This window comes from Sceloporus occidentalis, unplaced genomic scaffold (genome assembly GCF_023333645.1).
Source record: "Sceloporus occidentalis isolate IW3139 unplaced genomic scaffold, rSceOcc1.0.p SCAF_2, whole genome shotgun sequence".
NCBI classification, from domain to species: domain Eukaryota; kingdom Metazoa; phylum Chordata; class Lepidosauria; order Squamata; family Phrynosomatidae; genus Sceloporus; species Sceloporus occidentalis.
In genome coordinates, this window is record NW_028316982.1 from 227,727,788 (window position 1) to 227,749,681 (window position 21,894).

The 21,894-nt window shown below is 39.9% G+C and overlaps 1 protein-coding gene across 1 annotated transcript; it reads right to left on the reverse strand.

Annotated features, from left to right (window-relative positions):
• Window positions 1-4,257: 4,257 nt before the first annotated feature.
• On the reverse strand, window positions 4,258-19,093 carry TRAT1 (T cell receptor associated transmembrane adaptor 1). The gene is given in 7 exon segments (XM_089508156.1): window positions 4,258-4,284; window positions 4,287-4,541; window positions 5,543-5,601; window positions 6,707-6,777; window positions 8,435-8,483; window positions 11,358-11,477; window positions 19,008-19,093. Coding segments are annotated over 6 exon segments (579 nt in total). The 5' UTR covers window positions 11,476-11,477; window positions 19,008-19,093.
• Between the last annotated feature and the right edge of the window lie 2,801 nt (window positions 19,094-21,894).

Genomic DNA, 21,894 nt, shown 5'->3' on the forward strand with positions numbered 1-21,894 from the left:
TCAGACACTATAAGCTTGACCTTTTCCAGGCAGCCTTTGACCGAAGGGTGTTACAGCATGTTCTTCCTCATCTGCACCAGCCGGCCCTCCCTAAATTTGGCCTGCTTTTGTAAATCCCAAAGTCAGGATGCTCGTCCCCTTCTCTGCTGGGAAACGGAACGTTGGGCTTACCTGATATACATCCCTTTCCAGCAGAGAAGGTACGGGCATCCTCCCCATCCTGTTCTTGCCTACTGGCGCGAGTGGGCGGCCACACTAAAAAAATTTTTTTCATAGCCAAGACTTTCCAATACATCTTAGATTCAAATACATGAGAGACTTTTTCCTTGACTTGTCATCGACTGGGGTTCCTGGGGTAGCTCTGCCCGCGGGGGCGGGGCCAGGGCCCTGGATTGTGTTTTCATCTCTACCTGCCTATCAGGAGCCAAGTGGGTGGAGCCACCTGAAGTCAGGATGCTCGGACCTTCTCTGCTGGAAAGGTAAGTCCAACGTTCCGTTCTTTGTACCACCAGAAGTTTTTCAACACTTCAAAGAGAGGCCCATGTAAATCATGTTGTGTGCCTTCAAGTTGTTTCTGACTTAAGTGACCCTGACGTAAATCTATCATGGGGTTTTCTTGGCAAGATCTGTTCAGCACAGATTGACTTCCCCTGAAGGCTGAGAACATGTGACTTGCCCAATGTCACCCTGTGGATTTCATGGCCAAGCTGGGACTTACAGCCTGGTATTCAGAGTCATAGGTCAACACTCAAACCTACAATAATCCAAATGGGAGGTAACGTGTGTCACTGGCCAGATCAGGTCTCTTGAGGTAGAGGTTTGAGAGGTTTAACTTTTAAGTTTTCAAAGACATAGCTGCATTAGTCTGGAATATCAACATTTCCAGCACAGACCAGCTCCAGCAGTTCCTACGTCACAGGCAGCCTCTTTAGAAAACATGATCTGATGCACAGATGGATAAGCAACTACCAGTGTTGGTTCTAGTAATCAAATATATCTTTGCCTATTCTGTTGCCTTAATTTGCTGACTTCTGGTAGTGGCTTTTGATTCCATTTGTGCATATTTCCAGTTGGTTCTGCTTGGCTCCAAGAGACTTTTTCTGTTTCTTGACCCCTAGATTGTTCTCATTCACATTAACTGCATTCCTCAGAGAGCTATTTACAACAGCCAAATGCAGCACAGGCTCGATTCCTACTTCTTGATATACTGATCAGGAGCACATCTATCTTTTTTCAAGGTTCAATTTTGTTTTCATCCAGTCCATGGCAGGTGCCATACTCTAGAATCAAAACAAGTTCCTTGGAATTTAATGGAGAGGAGAAATAAGTTGGGTGTGATTACAATTCTACTGGCAACAAATGTCAAATTTATGGTCAACTTCTACCTGCAGTACTAGGTATATGTTGAATAGCATGGGAGACAAAATAGCCCTGAGGGACTCTGTAGGTCAGCAGCCAAGGAATCAAGAATCCTCAGCAGCACCACCTGGGCTCACCCTTCCAGGAAAGGAGACCCTGTAAAACAGTGCCCTCTAATATCATCCTAGTATGGTGTCCCAGTATGGTGTTAATGGCATCAAAAGCCACCAACGAAGTCCAGCAAAACCAACAGAGATACAGTCCCCTGATCCAGTTCTGGCAAAGTTCATCCAGCAAGACAACCAGAGTACTTTTTGTTCCATAACCAGGCCTAAAACCACAATGAAATGGATTAAGATAATCTGATTCAAACGGGCTGGAAAAAGCGTCTTGAAGCTGCCTTTTCTGAAGCCATATTGAAACCCCATCAACCACAACCATTCCCAACCACAACAACCATTCCCCTGTCATGACCTCACGGTGCAGCTTCAAGCCATGCGCTGGATACTTCTTTTTTTTACTGTTCCCCCTACCATCCCTACGCACCTTCGCAGGAGCGAACCACCGGTGACTGCCATCTCATTGGATGGCCTTCCCTGTAAACCTGCACACATTTGCATGTGCAGTGCTTCACCAAGATAGGGTATCAGAGCAGAGGTGTGCCCATGCAGATGCCAGCAAGGTACAATAATTCCCCCTTCACCCATGCCCCCTCTCTAACTGTTTTGCGTATATTGTACTCATCTTCATGAAAGGTGTCATGATTTCTCGTTTGGGCACTTTGGTACGGCAGCTCTGTCCCTTTTAAATGCACTTCTGCAACAGGGCTTTTAAATGCACAATTAGGGTTAGGGCTTGGAAAGAGCACCCGTTTAGAGCCATCCTGATTGTGGTGCATTTATATGTACATGCAAAGATGTGCGCTTTCCAGGAAGAAGCAGGAAAATCCACCTCCTTTTTAGTCCGGCTTTTCCCCTGTCGCACGGATTGAGTGCGATTTCCACCCAGCCTCAAGGCATGCGCCGTCTAAATGCACGGGTTCAAATCTGGCCGGAAACCTGCTTATTTCAACCATCTGTTTAACCCCTCATCCGGGAGCCCCAACAACAGGGAGACCACTACACATTCTGATACGTTGTTATTAGAGATAACTGTATGATTTTTCATTCCTGGTATATTTACATGTGATTGGATTACTATTTCTACTGTCATGAATGAATGTGAATGAAACGATGCTGGATTATAGTTTTATGGTGTATTCATAAAATTAAGACCTTTCCTGAACTCTTACAGAAACATAGCTGGCAGCACACTAAATGATGCCAGATGGCTCAGTGGATGTATGCTAACATTTGTGTAGTTCTTCAGTTCAAGCATGAATTAATAATGTTAAGTACTTAATTTACTTGATTAGGTCACAAGGTAAGGGTTATTTTCAATGAACATTTTGGCGCTAGAGGTTTGTTCTTGCAAAAACATTAGATCTGACTATTTGCCTTACAGTTAATTGAAAGGTCTTGGTATATGAAGGTTAATGGAAGATAATCTAGATGACATGCCTTTACATTTGCCCACTAGGAGCATAAGGCTACCATTAAACATAATTTCAAGAAGGTTAACCAACCAGGCTTTGCTTTGTAACAGCCCACACTTAAATGTCACTCACTGATTTTATAGCAGTAAAATTTGCTTAATTCAGTCTCATTTTCCTACAGTATTGGGCTTAAAATAAGGTAGGTTTATGCCAAGTTAAGGATTTGGACTGTCCTAAATGTGTATTTCTTCGGAATAATAAGGAAGAACATCTTCATCTGCAATAAATTATGAAAAAGTTGTGTGAAAGCCGATAGTAATATTTTAAATACTGAAAAATACATCAAATTCTTCTTTAGAGAATTATTTTTATACCTCATTTACCACTTTCTTTATGGACATTTGAATCTGAGTTTATAAAACATTACACACACATTAAGTAATGTGGATTGACTCTAGTAGTACTTACCAGCAGGAAACTAAACATAAGAAGACATTAAACTTGCTAACAAAGTGCTAATTAGATGAACCAAAGCACATGAGTCTCTAATTGACTTTAAATACTACATGGTGTTATTACATGAACAATGTGGCAAATACTAACTATGGAGTAAATGAGCAACATTTTGCTCTGCATGAGCATTCAGTACATTTTGTACTCAATGTTGGGCACATTCTTCATACTGGTTGTATGAAGATGATAGCACATAACAGAGAAGAGAAACTTTGACCCACAAATGTTCCCCTCTCTTGAAAGTAATGCCAGTTGTTATCTCTGATCAGTTACAGTTTTTACATATATTACAGTTTTTACACATGCATTACAGTGTGCACTACATATATGTTATGGGGAGAGTAGTGAGGAAGCAATACAGGTATCTTCACTGTACAAATAATGTCCTGTATGAATCAGTCTCTTCTGCATAAGCATCCAGTAATATAGAGTCCCAGTTCTCTTGAATGAAAAAAAAAAGTGAAATAGCATTGCTCATGGAGATAACTCTTGACACAAAAGCTTGTTTAACTTCAGAAAAGGTTCACCACACCATTTAGACACTTGCCTCCGTAAATTTTTGAACTGGGACTTGAAACTACCATGGCTTTCCTTTTTACTTTTCTTGGCTTCATGATGCTGACATCATTCATATTAAATTTATGATTGCCCTCATCTCTGAAGCATATATTAATACTAGGCATGAAACCGAGGGAAGAAGTGCACTACAAGCAACATATATCATTTGGACATACCCATAATGAGCTCCAAAGAAAAAGTACTTGCAGTTGCTTCTGGAGTTCTTCACATTCTGCCAATTATTTTTCAACTGCTAAATTCCAACTGCAGATTATCTGTTTTATTGGCCACAATTACTTGGCTGAGCAAATCTCTACTGAAATCTGCCATCATTTGTAGTGTGGATGAAACCAAATACACCAAAGGGATCTTCATGAATAGTATTATCAGTCAGTTTGTTTTCAGCAGTCAGCTGTTCACTGTTGAGATAAATGCAGGTGTCTGAGGACATAGGATTGCTTCCAGGAAGGTGGTCTTCATCCATTCCTAAGGTGGGATATTTCTTTTTATTTCTTTTCTGTTTTCTTTTGACACTGTGATCCAAGGAAGCATAGCACATCTGGTGCTCCACTACCTGCTTCAAATAAATACATATGATGACCCAATGGCAGTTGTTTTGTTACCTGTCTGTCTTTTCATACACAATAACATGCATAAAATTAAAAGCTCATTTGTATAAAACAGAAAAATGAACTGGGCAGATTGCAATCAGTTTATATTTTACCTGTATTTTTTTCTTATTTTATAAATATATACAGGTAAAACATCTAGAATAGATCATAGAAATAATATTCAAAATAAGATTAAACAAATATAATCTGTTAGGAAGTTATACAATTTGTATATATTTTTATATTTATAAAAGATTGTGTTAAATGTTAAATATAATTAAATGGATTATTATTATTATTCCTTTATTTCCCACTTTTCTTCCAAAAATAAGGTGACTTTCCAACATATTTGGATACAATATACGTTAAAAAGTATACAGAAACATTTATAAAATCTTAGGCGGGTTACAGACCGCCCATTTGGGGCGGGCTGTACCCGCCCCTTTCCCCGATGTATCGGGGCCTCAGCTGCTAGAACGGCAGCCGTTGAGGCCCCAATCCGCCGCTTTTCAGGCTGCGGGGAAGCGGCAAAAGGCCCCTTCCCCGCAGCCTGGAAAGGGGTGTCCTTGGGGCTTCAAGCCCCAAGGACACCCCGCGGCGGCGGGGAGGAGGAGAAAGGGGCCGCTTGGCCCCTTTCTCCATTGCTTCGCTGGGCGCAGCCGTCTGAAGGCTGCGCCCAGCAACACAAAGCGGCGCCGCAAACCAGGAAGGAGCTCCAAAACGGAGCTCCTTCCTGGTCCGCGCAAAGGGCGCACTAAGTGCCCTGGCGCGGACCGATGACATCATGTCCGCGCCGCCCCGTATAGAGGCGGCACGGTCGTGATGTCGTCATGGCGGCCCCCATGACCCTAGTACGGACTGACTCCGTACTTTCATGGCTGTTTATAACCCGCCTTAAATATGGAAGTTAATTTTTTTAAAAGCCCATCCTGAATAGAAAATAAAATTCGTATATTAAAACTAATACCTGTACATCACTGGCAGAGGGGTGAGGCTGAGCATTCATTTGTTCATAACAGCTTTCATCTGGAGAATATTTTGAAATAGAAAAAGTTTGGAAAAATTAGTTTCTGAGTGATTTAAACATTCATAATTAAACTTTCATTTTCAATTAATATGCAGCAAGGCAATTTTAAATATATGTCAAAAAATAGTAATACCAGGTTGAGTTTCCCTTATCCGAAATGCTTGGGACCAGCTGGATACACCCCTTGGGGTCTTGCCACAGCTGCTTTTGTTAATGTTCGCCACTAATGAGAGCATTGCAGATGTCCTTTCCTAGCACACCTAACTGCAGTATCTCAGAAACCCTTTTCTTGTGGCACTGAAAAGGTAGAGTTTGAAGTTCATGTTCAGTCATAAATTACCATAAATGTGAATCCAAATTACGAGATTATAATTCCAGTTTACAATCTTGTAATTTCCAAACAGGAAATGCTAGCCATAGACATTCTGTTTTCAAAACAAAACGAAACCAAAAAAAAGTCAAATCTTTCCTTTCATCTTTGGTTTAGTCATAGCGTTTGAAATGAGGACTGGGCAATGGGAAGAGGGCAAGGATCAGATTTTGCCCCAGTGGCAGGCCATTTTCAGCTAAAAATCAGTCCTAGAAGTGGTCTATGTCAGTTTTCACTTCTGGGTTTCTCACCCATTTTTTCAGCCGAAAACTGGAGTCAGCATATCCTGAGGGCCAGAGGGTTGCACCATGATAGTCACCATTTTGACAACTGGAAGTGGTATTGCAATGATCCCAGCTGCCTTTGGGGAAAGATTAATGGAGATCGTACTGTGTGAGGAGTCCCCCAAAACAACATATTTGAATAGTATTATTTTTAAATTACCTTAAAGTGCTTTTGATTTTTTTTTTAATTATACTGAAAAATAATTAGGAGGTTTGGGTCTGGAGGGTCAGTGGTGATCTACTTCAGATGGTAGTTTGGTGCAATGTGGGGGCTGGGGGTGGGTAATAGTTTTTGCCTGAAGAATATTGTCGTTTTCTGGGTGTTTTGGAACACTCAGGATGGATTTGGGGGAACAAAAAATGGGGTTCAGGCCACATGTGGACTAGAGTCTGAATTTTCCCCTCCCACACCACAAATGTAATAAATTGACAATCTTAAATACAACTTACTTAGCATCTCTGGGTGGCAGTGATTTAGATTGTCATAAACAGGGCATTCTTCAGTATAAAATTCACCATCGCTGTAAAAAAAGAAAAAGAAGTTTAAATTTCTAAGAATGCTGTTTAAACATAAATAATAAAATAAATAAAACTTTTATTTATATCCTGCTTTTATGTGACAGGACAATCAAAGCGGCTTACAACACGTTAAAATCCACATTTACAAATTTATATCCCAACACTCACAATTTGTTTAAAATTAATTGTTCATCATACAAAATATATTTATTATCCCTTGGGTGCTTTGTTCTTGAGTGAAAGCATTTATCTAAGGGCCCTTTGACAGTACACAATTATAGCACTATGATTCCATTTGAACTGCCATGGTTCCATCCTATGAGATTTGCAGTTTAAGAAGGAGTACTTAGGATTCTCAGCCACCAAACTCAAATGTCTCACCAAAGCACAAATCCTAGATTTTCCATAGGATGTGGCCTGGGCATTTAAAGTGAGATCATAATGCTATATAGTGAGCCCTCCACATTCACTGGGGTTAGGAGCATAGGATTCCCGTGAAAGTGGAGAATCTGTAAATAAAAAAATACCCTTTTGTTTTTAATCTGGAAGAACACTTCTCGAGGAATCTCTAGATTCTCCAGTGCAGCTCTGGCCAACATCCACCACAGAATAAAGCTGGGGGATCTTAAAATGCTTAGAGAAGTTTTCTCTAGAAATCTCTAGGTCAGGGGTAGGCAACCTTTTTGAGCCGGGGGCCGGGTTGCTGTCCCTCAGACAACTGGGGGCTGAAGCTAAAAAATAAATAATTAAATAATTTTTTAAAAAAATTATTAAATAAATAAACCAGGACAAAATTTTCAAATGGAGGACACGCAAAAAAAATGCTGATTTTTAATTTTTTTTTATTATAAATGCATGTTTCGGAGGCTTCTATAGACAATTGCCCCCCTTGCCTGCCGCTTGCCCCCCTTGCCCGCCTCCTCCTGATAGGCCAAGGGCCCCATGCCCTCACGCGAGAGGCTAAAGGCTCCAGCGGCAATTGGCGGCAGGACCGGGCTGGGGCCGGTCCCAAGGCCTTGCTGGGCCGCATCTGGCCCGCGGGCCGCAGGTTGCCTACCCGTGCTGTAGGTCCTTTATTGCAACTCTATGGTCAATTTCCAGCAGAGTCATGCTGGAGGAGCTAGAAATTCCTATATATAAAATAGTATTAAAATCCATGAATAATCAACTCTGCAAAGTCAAAGCCGCAAATGTGGAGGGTTGACTGTAACTGTGTTGTGTGAAACAGCCTCAAGACAATAAATGACACCTAAGAGCTATTTAACTAATGAACTGTATTGCAATATGCACACATGGAAAGGGTGTTGGCGGTACCCACCAATAAAAGATATGGCATATTTTGGGGTGATTTCTGCTGGTGATTGTAAACAGCATCATTGAAAAGCTGCTTGAGACAGCTGAGGAAAGGTACAAATTAACAAGGAAGATGGTATGGCATACTAAACAGGGAAAGGGAGAGCTGTGTGGGGAAATGTCTTCTCCCCTTTATTATACAATAATATATAATGTTATTCTTTCATATCAAAGGCCCTCCTGTAAAAGGGTACCTTATGACCCAGTCCACCATGTCTGTGAGTTATGAACACAAAGGAGAAGATTGTACCATACCAGTACCTTACAGGAGAGAATAAATGATCAGAAAATGAACATTGGCCATACCTTGGACTATGTTTGGGGTAATCTTCATATATTTTACCTGGAAAATATTTTGAAAAAAAGAAGTAGGAAAGCTGAAAACAAGTAGGCATTCTACATTTTATGTGATTCAGTTGTATGACCTTGTCATGTTATTTACAATACTTCTTCCCACCTTCCTCCATTTCCCATGAGAAAAAATGGCATAGTGGCGGCCTCAAAGAATAGCCCACTGAGTTTACCTAGAGCTGTATGACTCAGAGTGGTGATCCATGAACTAGTTCTCATCCAGAAGAACTGCCAGGAATGCAAGAAACAAACTGCAGCCAGTGGGCACAAATATGGTATCAGTCCCTTGGGAAAAATGTCAGTTTTCCACATCAGATAACTTAGGAAGCACTGTTTTAGGGTATGCAAAGGGGTCTTGTAGCACCTTTGAAACTAACAGTGCAAAAGGAGTTGTAGCATAAGTTTTCATAGACTTAGTCTACTTCCTCAGATGCATGGAGTGAACTGTTGCCCATGAACAACCTTTATAATCAGACTATATGAATAGCCAAAGCAATGCAAAATCTATGGGTACAGTGATTGGGTGACAAGTTCAGTTTTAATTATGCTCACTGAGGGACAAAGGCAGGTGGGTGCTGCCTAAGGTCAGGGTGAGTGAATGACCATATGAATGGTGGAGTGAGTTTTGAATTGTGTGTGCAGGCTGGGAATCAAAAGGTGATACGTTGAACTGGCTAAGAGGCCTCATGAGACTAGGGTGTTGGCCAGCATTGTAATATGTGTAAAATGCCAGAAAGCAATTGTCTCTGTTCAACTCACTGTTGATGTCAGTTCATCATATCGCCTATCTAGAGATCTCAAGGCAGCATACAGTAAAATCAATCTAACAAATGTAAAACAATGTACATAATTTTAAAAATAATCTGAAAGGGCTAAAAATATATTTAGCAATTTAAAAGACAGATGAAAACTGTTTTGTTGCTGCAGGACTGGAAGGCATTTGTACGTGACAAACGTGCACCCAGCTGCCACTGCCAGCCAAGGGAAGCCGCTGTAACAGGAAGCAATTTAAAAACATTGCTTTAGGAGTGAATGAGTGAAGAAGCCTTGACAGTCTTAAATACTCCACAATTACAACTATACACATGGCTAGTCCTGCCATTAAGAAGAATGAAGCAGCCATCTCAGGAAGCTGCAGCAGCGTCCAGCTGTTCCTCCTGATCCCTCCTCCCTTTATCATAGAAGACAGAGTTTTGTGTTTTGTCCTTTGCCCCTAAACTAGCCTGTGGAGTGAAGGACACTTATCCCATTGGGAATGGGGAAATTACAGTCAACTGCCATTTCAGTTTACTTCTGCACATGTAATGGAAGATGGTGACAAACTCTGGTCTTCAGTCTCAGGTGACTAAATCTCTTGACCCTGATTTTGCCATTTCTTCAACTACCTTTTTGATCATGGTAGGAACTGTGGCAGAATAATATTTCCATGGTGACAGAACCATTATTTTGAGGAAGCAAGTCTAACGATTATATAAAGAGGAAAAAATAAGGCACATCCTGTCCAATAAGATCTGAATAAGATCTGAGATTGTGTAACATCTTGCCTGTAATGTGCCTCCTATTTCCTCTTTGCTGTTTCACAGATTTCTCAGTAGCAGGTTATCAGATTTCCCCAACGATGTCAGCTCAAATCAGGTATTTGTCCATGGTTTTGATTACTGCTGGTTCTTTGAAACAGCAGTGGGAGGTCTGGCGCTCTGTAGGATGCTGGATAGGATTTGAAAAATCCAGCTTCAAAACCCACTGAACAACAAAATTCAATGGATGACAGTGGGTCATTTACTCTTTTTCATCCTAACATACCTTATAGCATTGTTGTAAGGGTAAAGTAAGGTGAGGGAAAGGTATGAAAGGATGGCATAGATAGATAGATAGATAGATAGATAGATAGATAGATAGATAGACAGACAGACAGACAGACAGACAGACAGACAGACAGACATGGCTGAGTTCCTGAATCGGCAGACATAAGCATGCTGAGGGATCATAGCTAATTCTGCCAGTGCCACATTTTCAAAATCTACCTGTAAAGGCTGCAGTACCCAAACCTAGGCAATGCAGATCAGTGTTGGGAAATGACAACTGCAGCATTCTCCTGGTTGTGTCCCTTTTGAACACTGCTGCAACTAAGAACTTCAGTTGAATATTTAGAGATACAGTTTGGACATTCCAAGAAAAGAGAGGAGCAAAGTTACCAATTGCTGCTGCTGCTGCAAGTTGTTTCCGACCTATAGTAAACCTATTATGGGCATTTCTTGGCAGGACTGTTTCTGATGAGGGTTTGCCTCGGCCTCCCTCTGAGGTGGAGAGAGTATCCAGTAGGTTTCTATATCTGAACAGGGATTTAAACCCCAGTCTCCCACAGTCCCAGTTCATCACTCAAACCACTATGTCTGGGCCTAAAGGCACCAGATGCTGTTTGATCTTGGAAAATAAGTAGGGTTAGTCCTAGTTAGCACTTGGATGGGAGACCACCAATGAATACGAGGTACTGTAGACTATATTTCAGAGGAAAAAATTGGCCAAAGTACATCTGATTATTCCTGGACTAAGAAAACCCCTTGAAATTTGTGGGGTTGCCATAAGTCAACAAGCAACTTGAAGGAACGGGTGCATGCATGCGCGCACACACACTGTTATCAAGGATATGCAAACACAGCATATATAAGAGTTCTAGGTGTGTGTCTCACTTTACAATGACAGAAATTTGGAAACTGAAAGAAAATATCTTGTGGGTGCAGAATTATTAGTTCAGAGGTGAATGCCATAGCTAACTCTCTACAAATAACCAACATAATGTTTTTTTCTAGGGTGAAAACATTTTGCAAGATACTAACATTCACACTGACTTGCCTGAAAAACCTACAACTTTTCTTACCTTTTTGTTTCTTTTCTTTTAAGTAGTATGAAATATTTTTCAGCACAGAAATAATCATAATTGTAGTGACCAAAGCAAGAGATACCCAGCAATAATATGTACATGAGTCACTCCCCATTTCTGTAACAAAATTAATAAATAAATTATCAACACACACACAGAAAATTAGCATTATTAATTGTAAAAGTTGCAATCTAGAACATGTTTAAACATACTTAAGTCCCTCTAGAGTTAGTGCACTTATTTAAACTTAATAGGTTGTGTGAACTCAGTAATGTATTAAAACATGCTCATAGGCTTTGATTCAGCTTTTTGTGCAGAGCTACTAGCTTTGGATGGAGATGTGCATTCCAATTACTGTCATCTGATTTTAAACAAATATGTGTCCGTAGTAGCGTGATGTAGCGGTCTGAGCATTGGACTACAACCCTAGGAGACCAGAGTTTAAATCACCAAACCTGCCTCAGAGCTCACCTTCCTCCTGTTGGGGCCCCCTCTATGACCATTTATTGGCTGCTGGAGAGAGAGGGACACCAAGGAAGCATCCGGCTATGTCCCTATGACCAGACATAGAATGACAATGACATCCTCCAAGACCTCAGAAGATCCCAAAAGATGACATAATTGCTGGGCATCCAGCCATAGGAACATAGCTGGACATTTCTCAGCAGAAGGCAAAATATGAATCTTGAGGATTTGGTTGTTGTGTAAGGTCTTATGTTTGTTATTTAAGTTCTGAAACAGGAGTAAATAGGACTTGCACCTGTGCAAGTCACTAACATGATTCCAGACATTGTTTTCTTTTTTGGAGAAGAAAGATAAAGTAGGTGTTGAGAAGTCTGGCTTTCTCTCCCTCATCCATTTGCATATCACAATTCTCTCTGTTCAGTGGACTTATCATTTCTTTGTTCTTTCTCTTGTTCTGGACACTCTCTTTTTAATCTGTTTTGCAAGCCTCAACTGAATCCGAGTATCAGCCCACCTGACCTCCCTACTGATTAGTCAGTTGTATTCTTCCTTGCTGTGATTCATTGATTGATATATTTCAGTTCTTATACAAACCTGTCATAAATCTCAGTTTATCAATCTGGGCTTACTTTATTACACTGGCAAAAAAGACAGGAGCATAGCAGGATGCTCCTGTCAACATTGTGCAATAATGCCATGATTGTCACTCAACGTCGCATGACATCACAAATAGCCCGCAATTATCTCATGATAATCCAGTGTGTTTCAATGGCTGAGCAGGGATTTGAACCCTGGTCTCCCTGAATCCTAATCCAGCATTCAAACCACTACACCATGCCAGATTTCTCAACCAATAGTATTGAATGCAATACAACATAAAGTAACTATAGCCAGTAGCTATGAGAAGTATATAACCTCATGAAAACTCCTTCAATTGTTTTAATTAACAATAAATTAAAATACAAGCTATAGCACTTCCTTAAAAAATTACTGTGTACAACACTGTAAACTTCTGTTTCTAAAGATTCTAAGGACTTTTTCACACACTGCTTTTAAACCATCATAAAAGTTCAATAATAGTGTGTTGGCAATATTTGGCCACCCTAGGTGAGAAATATTTTCGCACCCCCTGTTGCCCCTCATAATTATTTTCACCCCTTGATTTCCGCTGTTTCGTTTGTTAAAGCTAAACATGACATAAAACTTAGGTTCCAATCTCTCGTCATAGTACTGAGAATTAATGAAAAAGCCAATTAGGTTTCTGATTACGTAATGATAAAAATAATATAACAATAAATAGAGTACTCACCTAAACAACTAAAACTTTCTCTTTACTTAGTTTAAAACTTGTAAGACTACAACACAGTATTAAACATTCAAAATCAAACACAAACACTGAAACACTATTGCATGGTCACTACCAAAAATGCAAAACACGAAAACAAGTTTTTTGTTGTAAACAGTAAACTCAAGACGACTGGCAACTGGTGTTCTGTGTTGTGGCACCAAGGGTATGGCGGGTGGGCGGCGAGAGGAGAGGGGGTGGCTGTTGACCTTGAGATTACATTCAAGGTGCATGCAGAAGGTGGATAATGTAGCATGTGACCGTACCACAGACGCAGGGGGGCACATATTTATGTTTTGGCCATTGTACAAAGAAACCGTCATACGGTAGCTTGCTTTTACGTTGCTTGCTATAATGAGTTTTCACTTTAATATTCTTTAATTATGCAAAAAATATACAAAAAAAGCAGCCGCGCTGCCCCTAAATTTTGCCGCCGTAGGCAGCTGCCTAGTTTGCCTATATGGATGAGCTGGCCCTGACCCGTCACATGATGCCATCTCCTTCTCATCACTGCCTTGTCTTTCAGTCGTTGTTAGCCCTCATCTTGCCATTGATGGGGAACACCTGTCAGTAACCTCCCAATCATACCAGTTATCAGGTGCAGTAAGTTATCCTGCTGCACTTCCAGGATTGTGTGGTCACAGGGTCTCAGCATCTCTTCCTCCCCCCATCACTCATCTAGAACAGCCAGGTTTTTTTAAAATAAACACTTCATTTTATTTTTTTAAAACCACTGAAGGCCTAAACAGACAGGCCAAATGAAGTAGCTTCCAGCTGCTTCAGTGGCATGCTATTTCAATGATACATGTCTCTAAAGAGTTCGAAAGCCATGCCAAAGCCATGCTCTAGTCCTTAGGACCAGAACAAAAAGGAACCAGGATAGTCTGACTCCTGGCGGTGCTGGTCAGCTCCTGCATCCATGGCCCACCTTGGGACCAGGTTGTGTGGACAGCAAGGTTTAGACAGCTTCTACACCTTCTCCTTTTAAACTGTCATTTTGTAGTTTGTTGTTAATTTCCCTTGAGTTGGCTCCGACTCATGGCAACTCTGTGGATGAGACATCTCCAATGTCTTCCACTACTCTACTTAGTTCCTGCAAATCCGTGCTCGTGACCTCTCTGATTGAGTTCATCCATCTGCCATGCAGTCTGCCTTCTGCCCTCTACCTTTCCTAGCATTATTGTTTTTTCTAATGAATCATGCCTCCCCATGATATGGCCAAAGTATAACAACCTCAATTTGATAATCTTGGCTTTCAAAGAAATTTTTAGTTTGATCTGTTCAAGGACCCATTAGTTTTGTTGTCCATGGTATTCTCAGCACTCTTCTCCAGCAGCCTATCTCAAGTGCTATGGTTTTCCTCTTATTTGCTTTCTTCACTATCAGGCTCTCACATCTGTACCTTATGATAGGGAATACAGTGTTTTGGGCGATTCTAACTTTAGTGCTCAGCTGTATGTCTTTGCTCTTTAGGATCTTATCTAGTTCTTTCATAGCTGCCCTTTCCATTCCTAGTTGTCGACTGCAGTCACCATTCTGATCAATGTTTGATCTTAGGTATGGGAACTCTTTAGATTTCTTTGTCTATGTTGAAATTTTTTCTTCCATACTCATTAGTTTTGTTTTCTTTACATTCAGCATTAAGCCTGCCTTTGTATTTTCATCTGTGACCTTCCTAAGTAATGGCCCCAAGTCTGTGGTGTTTTCCACTACTAATATGGTGATCTCTACATATCTAAGACTGTTGATGTTCTTTCCTCCTATCTTCACTCCTCCTTTATCTGAGTCTAAACTTGCTCTTATTATTATTTTTTCTGCTTACAATTTGAACAAACTGTCATATAGGACATGCTATATATAAATAGAACTGAAATCTTGTCCTCTAACCACTGGAAATCCTGTTCAGCAGCAGCAACACACCTAAATTGGGCTTCTGAGGGTTTTTTTTTCAGACACTGGTCACATACTTTCATTTTATTTTTAGAGCATTCAGGGCTAGAAAAGTGTTCTAAAAAAAGAAAGAGAGGGAAATGGGGCATTTCTAAATCATGCATTCTGTACCAATTTCAGAAGCTGACACCTTCTTTCCCCTATATATTATTTCACCATCTGGAATCATGAATTTGTTGTTTTACAAGGTCTTTAGCCTTCTCTGCTGTGTCTCACAAAACTACAGATCCCAGGATTCTGTAGGATGGAGCCATGGTAGTTAAAGTGTTGTCAAACTGCATTACTTCTGCAGTGCAGATGCACCCTTAGATGCAGAAACCTGTGAAACATTAAAAACTGGCATGATCTATTTTGTAACATTGGGTTTGCCCGCTGGGATTATCAGTACTGGATGGATTTTGAGTCTTGTTGAGGTTTGTTATGGTTTTTTTTATTGCTAACATGGCTACCCCTGAAACATTTTCTAATCTTAATATGTCAAATTCAGTTATTGTACAAACAAGTGGATCTTATACTTGGAAAAAGTGAGTTTTGTGTCATCATACATTGGGAACAATTTTTCCAAGGGTTTAACCCCTTCAACACCAGGTGAAGCTACCTGACTTGGCCTCTATTGACAGAGTTAGCTTGTTCTTATCTAAAGTTATCTCCATACCTGAAAATATAGAAATATAAAGACTAGACACATTCTTCCATTGTAAGAGCCTGTGGCTCCAGACTGCATGAAGAAAAATACAGCACTCAGTTGTAACTTCAAACAAAGACCCTAAACTGCATCTGTTTTATTACCTTTGTTACAACTCAATTTATGGCCATGGAGAGACCTCACTTTTCTTCTACAAACACTTCCTGTAACATCAGTAATGTAGATTTTGTGACAATCACACTGTTACTTTCTTTCCTCAGATTTTTTCTTTTAAACCATGTTTGCCTTGTGAAGAAGCCTGTGAAGTTTCAAAAGCTAGCAAGATGTATTTTGAACCTTTTTGTTGGTCCAAATGATGGTATCACCACAGTATGGAGAGGCTGTGCAGGGCAGTGATAGAACGGTGCAATACACAGAATGGTGGAATACAAAACATAGTGGAGTACATTATTGCACTTCAGCACTTCAGTTTGGAAAGAACAATGTGCCTGCAGGATACATGTGAAGCTGGCTTAAGCCCAAAGAATATGTAAAGAATATTTGCTGTCTCTTACAGAACACAGGAACAAAGAAAACTGTTTACATTGAGTAAGAACACTGAACAGTAGTGGCTCTCCAGTCAGAAATTTTCCATAATAGTTCTTCTTGAAGATGCAAGGGAATTAGAGTGGGAGATTCTGCATGCAAAACATGAGCTCTACTACTAAGCTGCAAGTGACAGCAGAGAGCATCTACAGTACTAAAAAGGCTGGACAATGTAAACAATACATCTCCCTGCACCGATCTTTACCTTCCACTTTATTTTCCAGCCTTTGCAGCTCCATTTTGTAAAACAAGCACACAAACAAAATGTGAGGAGGGAAATGCAAGAAACTTTTCTTTATGTAGGACATACTTTTCTTGTTCCTCGAGGTTTCTAGCCATGGATGCTTGGTAATTAGAATATGTGGCAAAACACTGATCATTAATTTTAATGTTTTCATTTTTAAAACGTTATTACACATCATTTTCTACTTGGGAACAACTGTTGTATCATTATTTGCAGAGACATTTCCTGAGAAGAAAGGCAATTTTGTATCCACCTTGAAAATTAGACCAGATTGGCAGAAACTGATCTTCTAATTGTAACAGTGCAGTAAAGTGCCTTTAAAATGCCCCCCTAGTAGCTGTAAAGGAACTAATTTAGTAATACAGAGTTTGGAACTGAATGAGTCAGTTTCTTACCCTTCTCTTTTATAACTATCCATTCTTATATTAATTTTGCCAGCAGGAAAAATTAATAGAAGGAAAAGAAATATGTTTATCAATGAGACACCAGCATTAGATTTCTGAATTAGAACTAATCAAGGGGGTGGATTATATTAATTTGGGTTTGAAGAGAGACAATAATGTTTGGGCTCACTACAGACCATATTATTGTCAAACACCATATTATGCAATTAAATCTTTTTAAGTGTTATTCTGGTTACATTTTAAAAAAAAATTTTTAAAGGGTACAGATGGAAATGCCTGTGTGATATGATGGTCCGCTACTAAGAAGAAATATACCTACACTAAATAAGATACGAATGATCGTTCCAAGAAAAGTAAAATTGTATATTAACTGCTTTGTAAACTAATAAACAACATAGTAAAGTATAAAACTGTATGTTCATCCTGCCTTTATACATTTCTCAAAATTCTAATCCTTAAAGATACTGCAGGGGAGTGCTGGCATAAATTTGAAATCTCTGCAAGGGAACAATAGCATTGTTCATAAATTGGAAGCCAGTTAACCAAGAGATGTCTATAGGTAATTCCAGACAGATACAGATTAGCTGACAAATGATAAAGAACTCCTCAATCTTTTCAATAAAAGTGATAATGTGGGGAACCAAGTCCATTTCAATGTGTTTCTGGAAACTGTTTTTTTGCATGGAAAGTAAGGATTTTGCTATAAAAACTGATTTTGCAGGGGGAAAAGTATGTTTCTAGAACAGTGTGTTTCTGTGCAAAACATTTGTGGGGTTTTTTTCTCAGTCAACAAGGTTTTGAGCAAAATATATTGTTTCTAAAAAGATAATTGACCATTTCTGTATGCCAAAATGCCAAATGCATTTCTTGTGCAGAATAATTTCCTGAATCATTTTGGGATGTGCGCATACCAGGTGAAAATTGTGCTCAATTCACACATCTATAATATTCTTCAGTTTCCAAAATGTTGGGAAACCCTTTTTTTTCTTTTTTTTTTTTTTGGCGCTGGGGAACGAACAGATATGAATGTTCTTTCCATCCAGGAACGTAGCCAGGATTTTGGGAAGGGGGGGTCCAGACTAAGTGCCATCATTATAATGGGTCTTGGGTGTGGCGGCACGTCGGCACACACCATTCATTGTATCTAACAGAAGTGGGAGGTCCTTATTATTATTATTATTATTATTATTAACCTTTATTTATAAAGCACTGTAAATTTACACAGCGCTGTACATACAATCTTTCTAATTGGACGGTTCCCTGCCCTCAGGCTTACAATCTAAAAAGACACAACACAAAAGGAGAAGGGAGTGGTGGTGGGGAAGGGGCCTCTCTAGTAGGATAATACGTAGAAAATACATAGCAATACAGGAAATGATTCAATAAAACAGACAACAAAAGAACATCAAATAGCAAGTGACAATTATGCAATGACTGGAAATGCTGCCCTGAACAGGATGGTCTTCAACTCCGTTTTGAAGCTGGTTAAAGAAGTGATGGCTCTTGTTCGCGGGGGAAGAAGTCCTGACCCCATGGACTCCCCACCCTTGGCTACATACCTGTTCCATCCCAAAATCCCTGTTTTCCCAAAATACCCTCTGGTATCGGTAAGGTTTCAAAAATGTTCTTTAACTTTTCTAATCCATTAAGTGACTGAATGATCTTGAATCAGCTTACATAAAATATTCAGCTTGTCCCCTTTTAAGATAATGTTGATTCTCTCAAAGGGTTTCCCTAAATGGCAATTCATCAGAACACTGTTAACTGGGATTGTAATATTCAGACTACATGCTTCAGAAGGTTAAAGGTACAGATAGCACGGTGGGTCCTTGTTTTAAAGTAACAATATAAAGCACCCACATTAGTGTGTCCTTTAATGTGTGCACACACCTACAGAATATTACTGAACATTTTCTCTCCTAACCTGCTTTAAGATTTGTAAATGTTTGGAAGGAACTTTTCTAAGTAAGCACACTAAAAATTGCCAGCATGGAGGAATAGTACATACCTTTCTTTTGCTTGCAGAAGGAAGACTTTTATCCAAATGGGAAATAAAATGGATTTCAACACCAAGAATCTCAGAAATTCTGAAGGCTGATTGCCCTCAGCCTAATTTTGAGTTGCTTTGGGCACCTAATTTGCAAGTTTAAACCTTTTGTAGTTACAAACAGGAAACGTGGCAGATGAGGCTTCTGAAACAACCACAGGTGAAGTAGGATTCTTCACTGTTTTCCTCACAAAGAAATGATAAAATGTATGCAAGTTATGTTTTGAAGCATGATAGTGAAAGCTCTCCTCCCTCAAGCCAAGGGCCCTTGATCAGAGCCTTTCCTGATTCAGACATATGAGATGCACTTTATGAGGCCACAGAAAGACAAAAACATCCCGTAAGTACTCTTCTAATTTGTTAAATATTGTTTTAGTCATAAAATACAAAATACAAATAGTGGATCATTCCAACCCTTTCTTGAGGCAGCAATAGAGCAAGAAGAGTCCCACAGGGCTTCACAACCATTTACTGGCACACATACATGCCTTAATAATAATAATACAAAATGAATAAAGAGGGGGCAAATAGAAACTGCATTGTTGTTGTTGTTGTGTGCCTTCAAGTTACTTCTGGGGACCCTAAGGCGAACCTATTATGGGTTTTCTGGGCTTAGAGTGAATGATTTGCCCAAGATCACCCAGTGGGTTTCCACAGCCAAGCAGGGAATCAAACTCTGGTCACCAGATCTCCAGAATCATAGACCAATGCTCAAATCACTACACCATGCTGGGTCTAGAAACAGCATATACTGCAAGAAATTTGAGAGGTATCTAACATGTCTTTGTGTGCTGCACAGAGTCACACTGTACTCCTTTCTCCCTCTCATTAGACGCTAGGAAACAGGACTTTCTTCATAATAACTTGCAACCTCTTATCTCTTGCAAAAAGAGTGAATGCAACTAAGAACAGACACCTTTTTTAAAAAAATTTTTATATCCTGCCTTTCTTCTCATACAGGAATCAAGCCAACTAAAGAAATTTTGGTACCAGAGGTGAAAAACAAAATGGTACTTTTCTCATTTCACAAACAAATGCGGATGGGATTGGCCACTGAATTTTATTCAGGGCTGGTGATGGTAGAGTGTCCTCTACTGCACCTGAGCTTAGGATGCTAGGTGAAGGGGACAGGGCAGACGACACAGCACACCAGTTGTACTCATTCCTCATCCCTCAGCATCTGCTGCTTAATTGTAGAATGGTAGAATTGTCCCTTCACAGGAAAAAATAAGGATGTTCAGGCACACACTGTAGGGCAACGGTGACATGCTTTCTTTATTTGATATCACCAATTTCTTCAATGGGCAGCTTTTGTGGTTATTCACAAAAATGCCTCTTTTCCCTTAGACATAAAAAGTCATAAAAAGAGTCAGTGAGAATGAGGCCGGCTTCCATGGACATGGATTCTGTCTAGGTCCTGTCTCTTGCTACTGCTCCTGTATAACACACTGAAAAAAGAACAAAATCTCTGTATATGGCCAGTGTATGTCAGGATTAGCTTTTACCCTTAGGCAGAATCATTATCTTAAGCAGCAGATATTTTGGTGTCATGGAAAGGGAGCCTGTCGTTAGTTAATTACTTTACTATTTTATCACCAAAAAGGGACAGCGTTCTGCCTCAAATGCCAGGATAATTTTGTTGGCCTTAGGTATTATGGCTTTGGGATGAGGGACTGCCACTAAATGTTGGGTCCCAGATTGCCACACCGCACAATTATAGTGCTTTGGGACTACTTTTGCTGTCATGGCATTGTCCTATAAAAGCTAGGGATTTTTATTTGGTGGGGTATTTAGAATATAACAGAGCTCTCTAAGCAGAGAATTCTAAGTAGCTCACAAAACTAGACGTCCCAAAAGTTCTAGAGGTATGAGATACAGTGGCATCAAAGAAGTATAATTGTGTTGTGTGGATACTCCTAGTGCATACAACAAAGAGAGAAAAATAATGTGCAGTCTTGGCTTTCTTGTTCACAGAACCGTTTCATAGGAAAAGAGTACTCATGAATTTCTTGAAAATATGCATGAGTGAAAAATGGAGCTGTACCAGCTATCAGTGCCACTAATTTGGTGCATCCCTTTTTGTAATACTGTATATACTCATGTATAAGTCTAGAAATTTTAGTCAAAAAATTGCCCCCAAAAACCTAGGTCGACTTATCCATGGGTCAATGTAAATACTATACTTTAACTCTTATTAAAAAGGGAACCATCCCCTGGTGAAAGGCAAGGGTGCAATCTGTCCTAGAAGCACTGACCTCCCTCTGTTCTCTCTTCCATCCAGCATTTAGTGTGAGCCAAAACCGTTATGCCTGCCAGAATTTTGTGGGTTCTTTGGCATTGTTTTCCTTTGCTTCATCATTTAGATCCTTTGTTGCATGCCCTTAAATTTCACCCTTGACTTATCCAAGGGTCATATCAAAATCCACAATTTTGGCCCCAAAACCTGCCCTCAACTTATACATGAGGTCGACTTATAGTTGAGTATATATGGTATCTTGTGATGTCAATGTATTCAATTTAATGCTGTAAAATGTACCCATATATGAACTTTTCCTTGTGTTTAGCTGACTGGATACAACCAAAGGAAAGATTGACATCTGAGTGAGAGACAACTATCCAGAAGTACTGCAGTTCCCACTTGTCTAAGATGTTTATATCATACAGCTGGAGTAGCAGGTGTATAATTAAAACTGCTGCAATCCTATTCCATACCCATTAACTGTGGAAAACCTCAACCTGTAACTAACTGGTTTGGAGTATCGTCTTACCACATCTTCTTCAGGCTTCCCTGCTGTCTCTGAGCTAAGCTGTAGTTTGCAAAAACCATGAAGGTGAGAAGGGGTTGCAT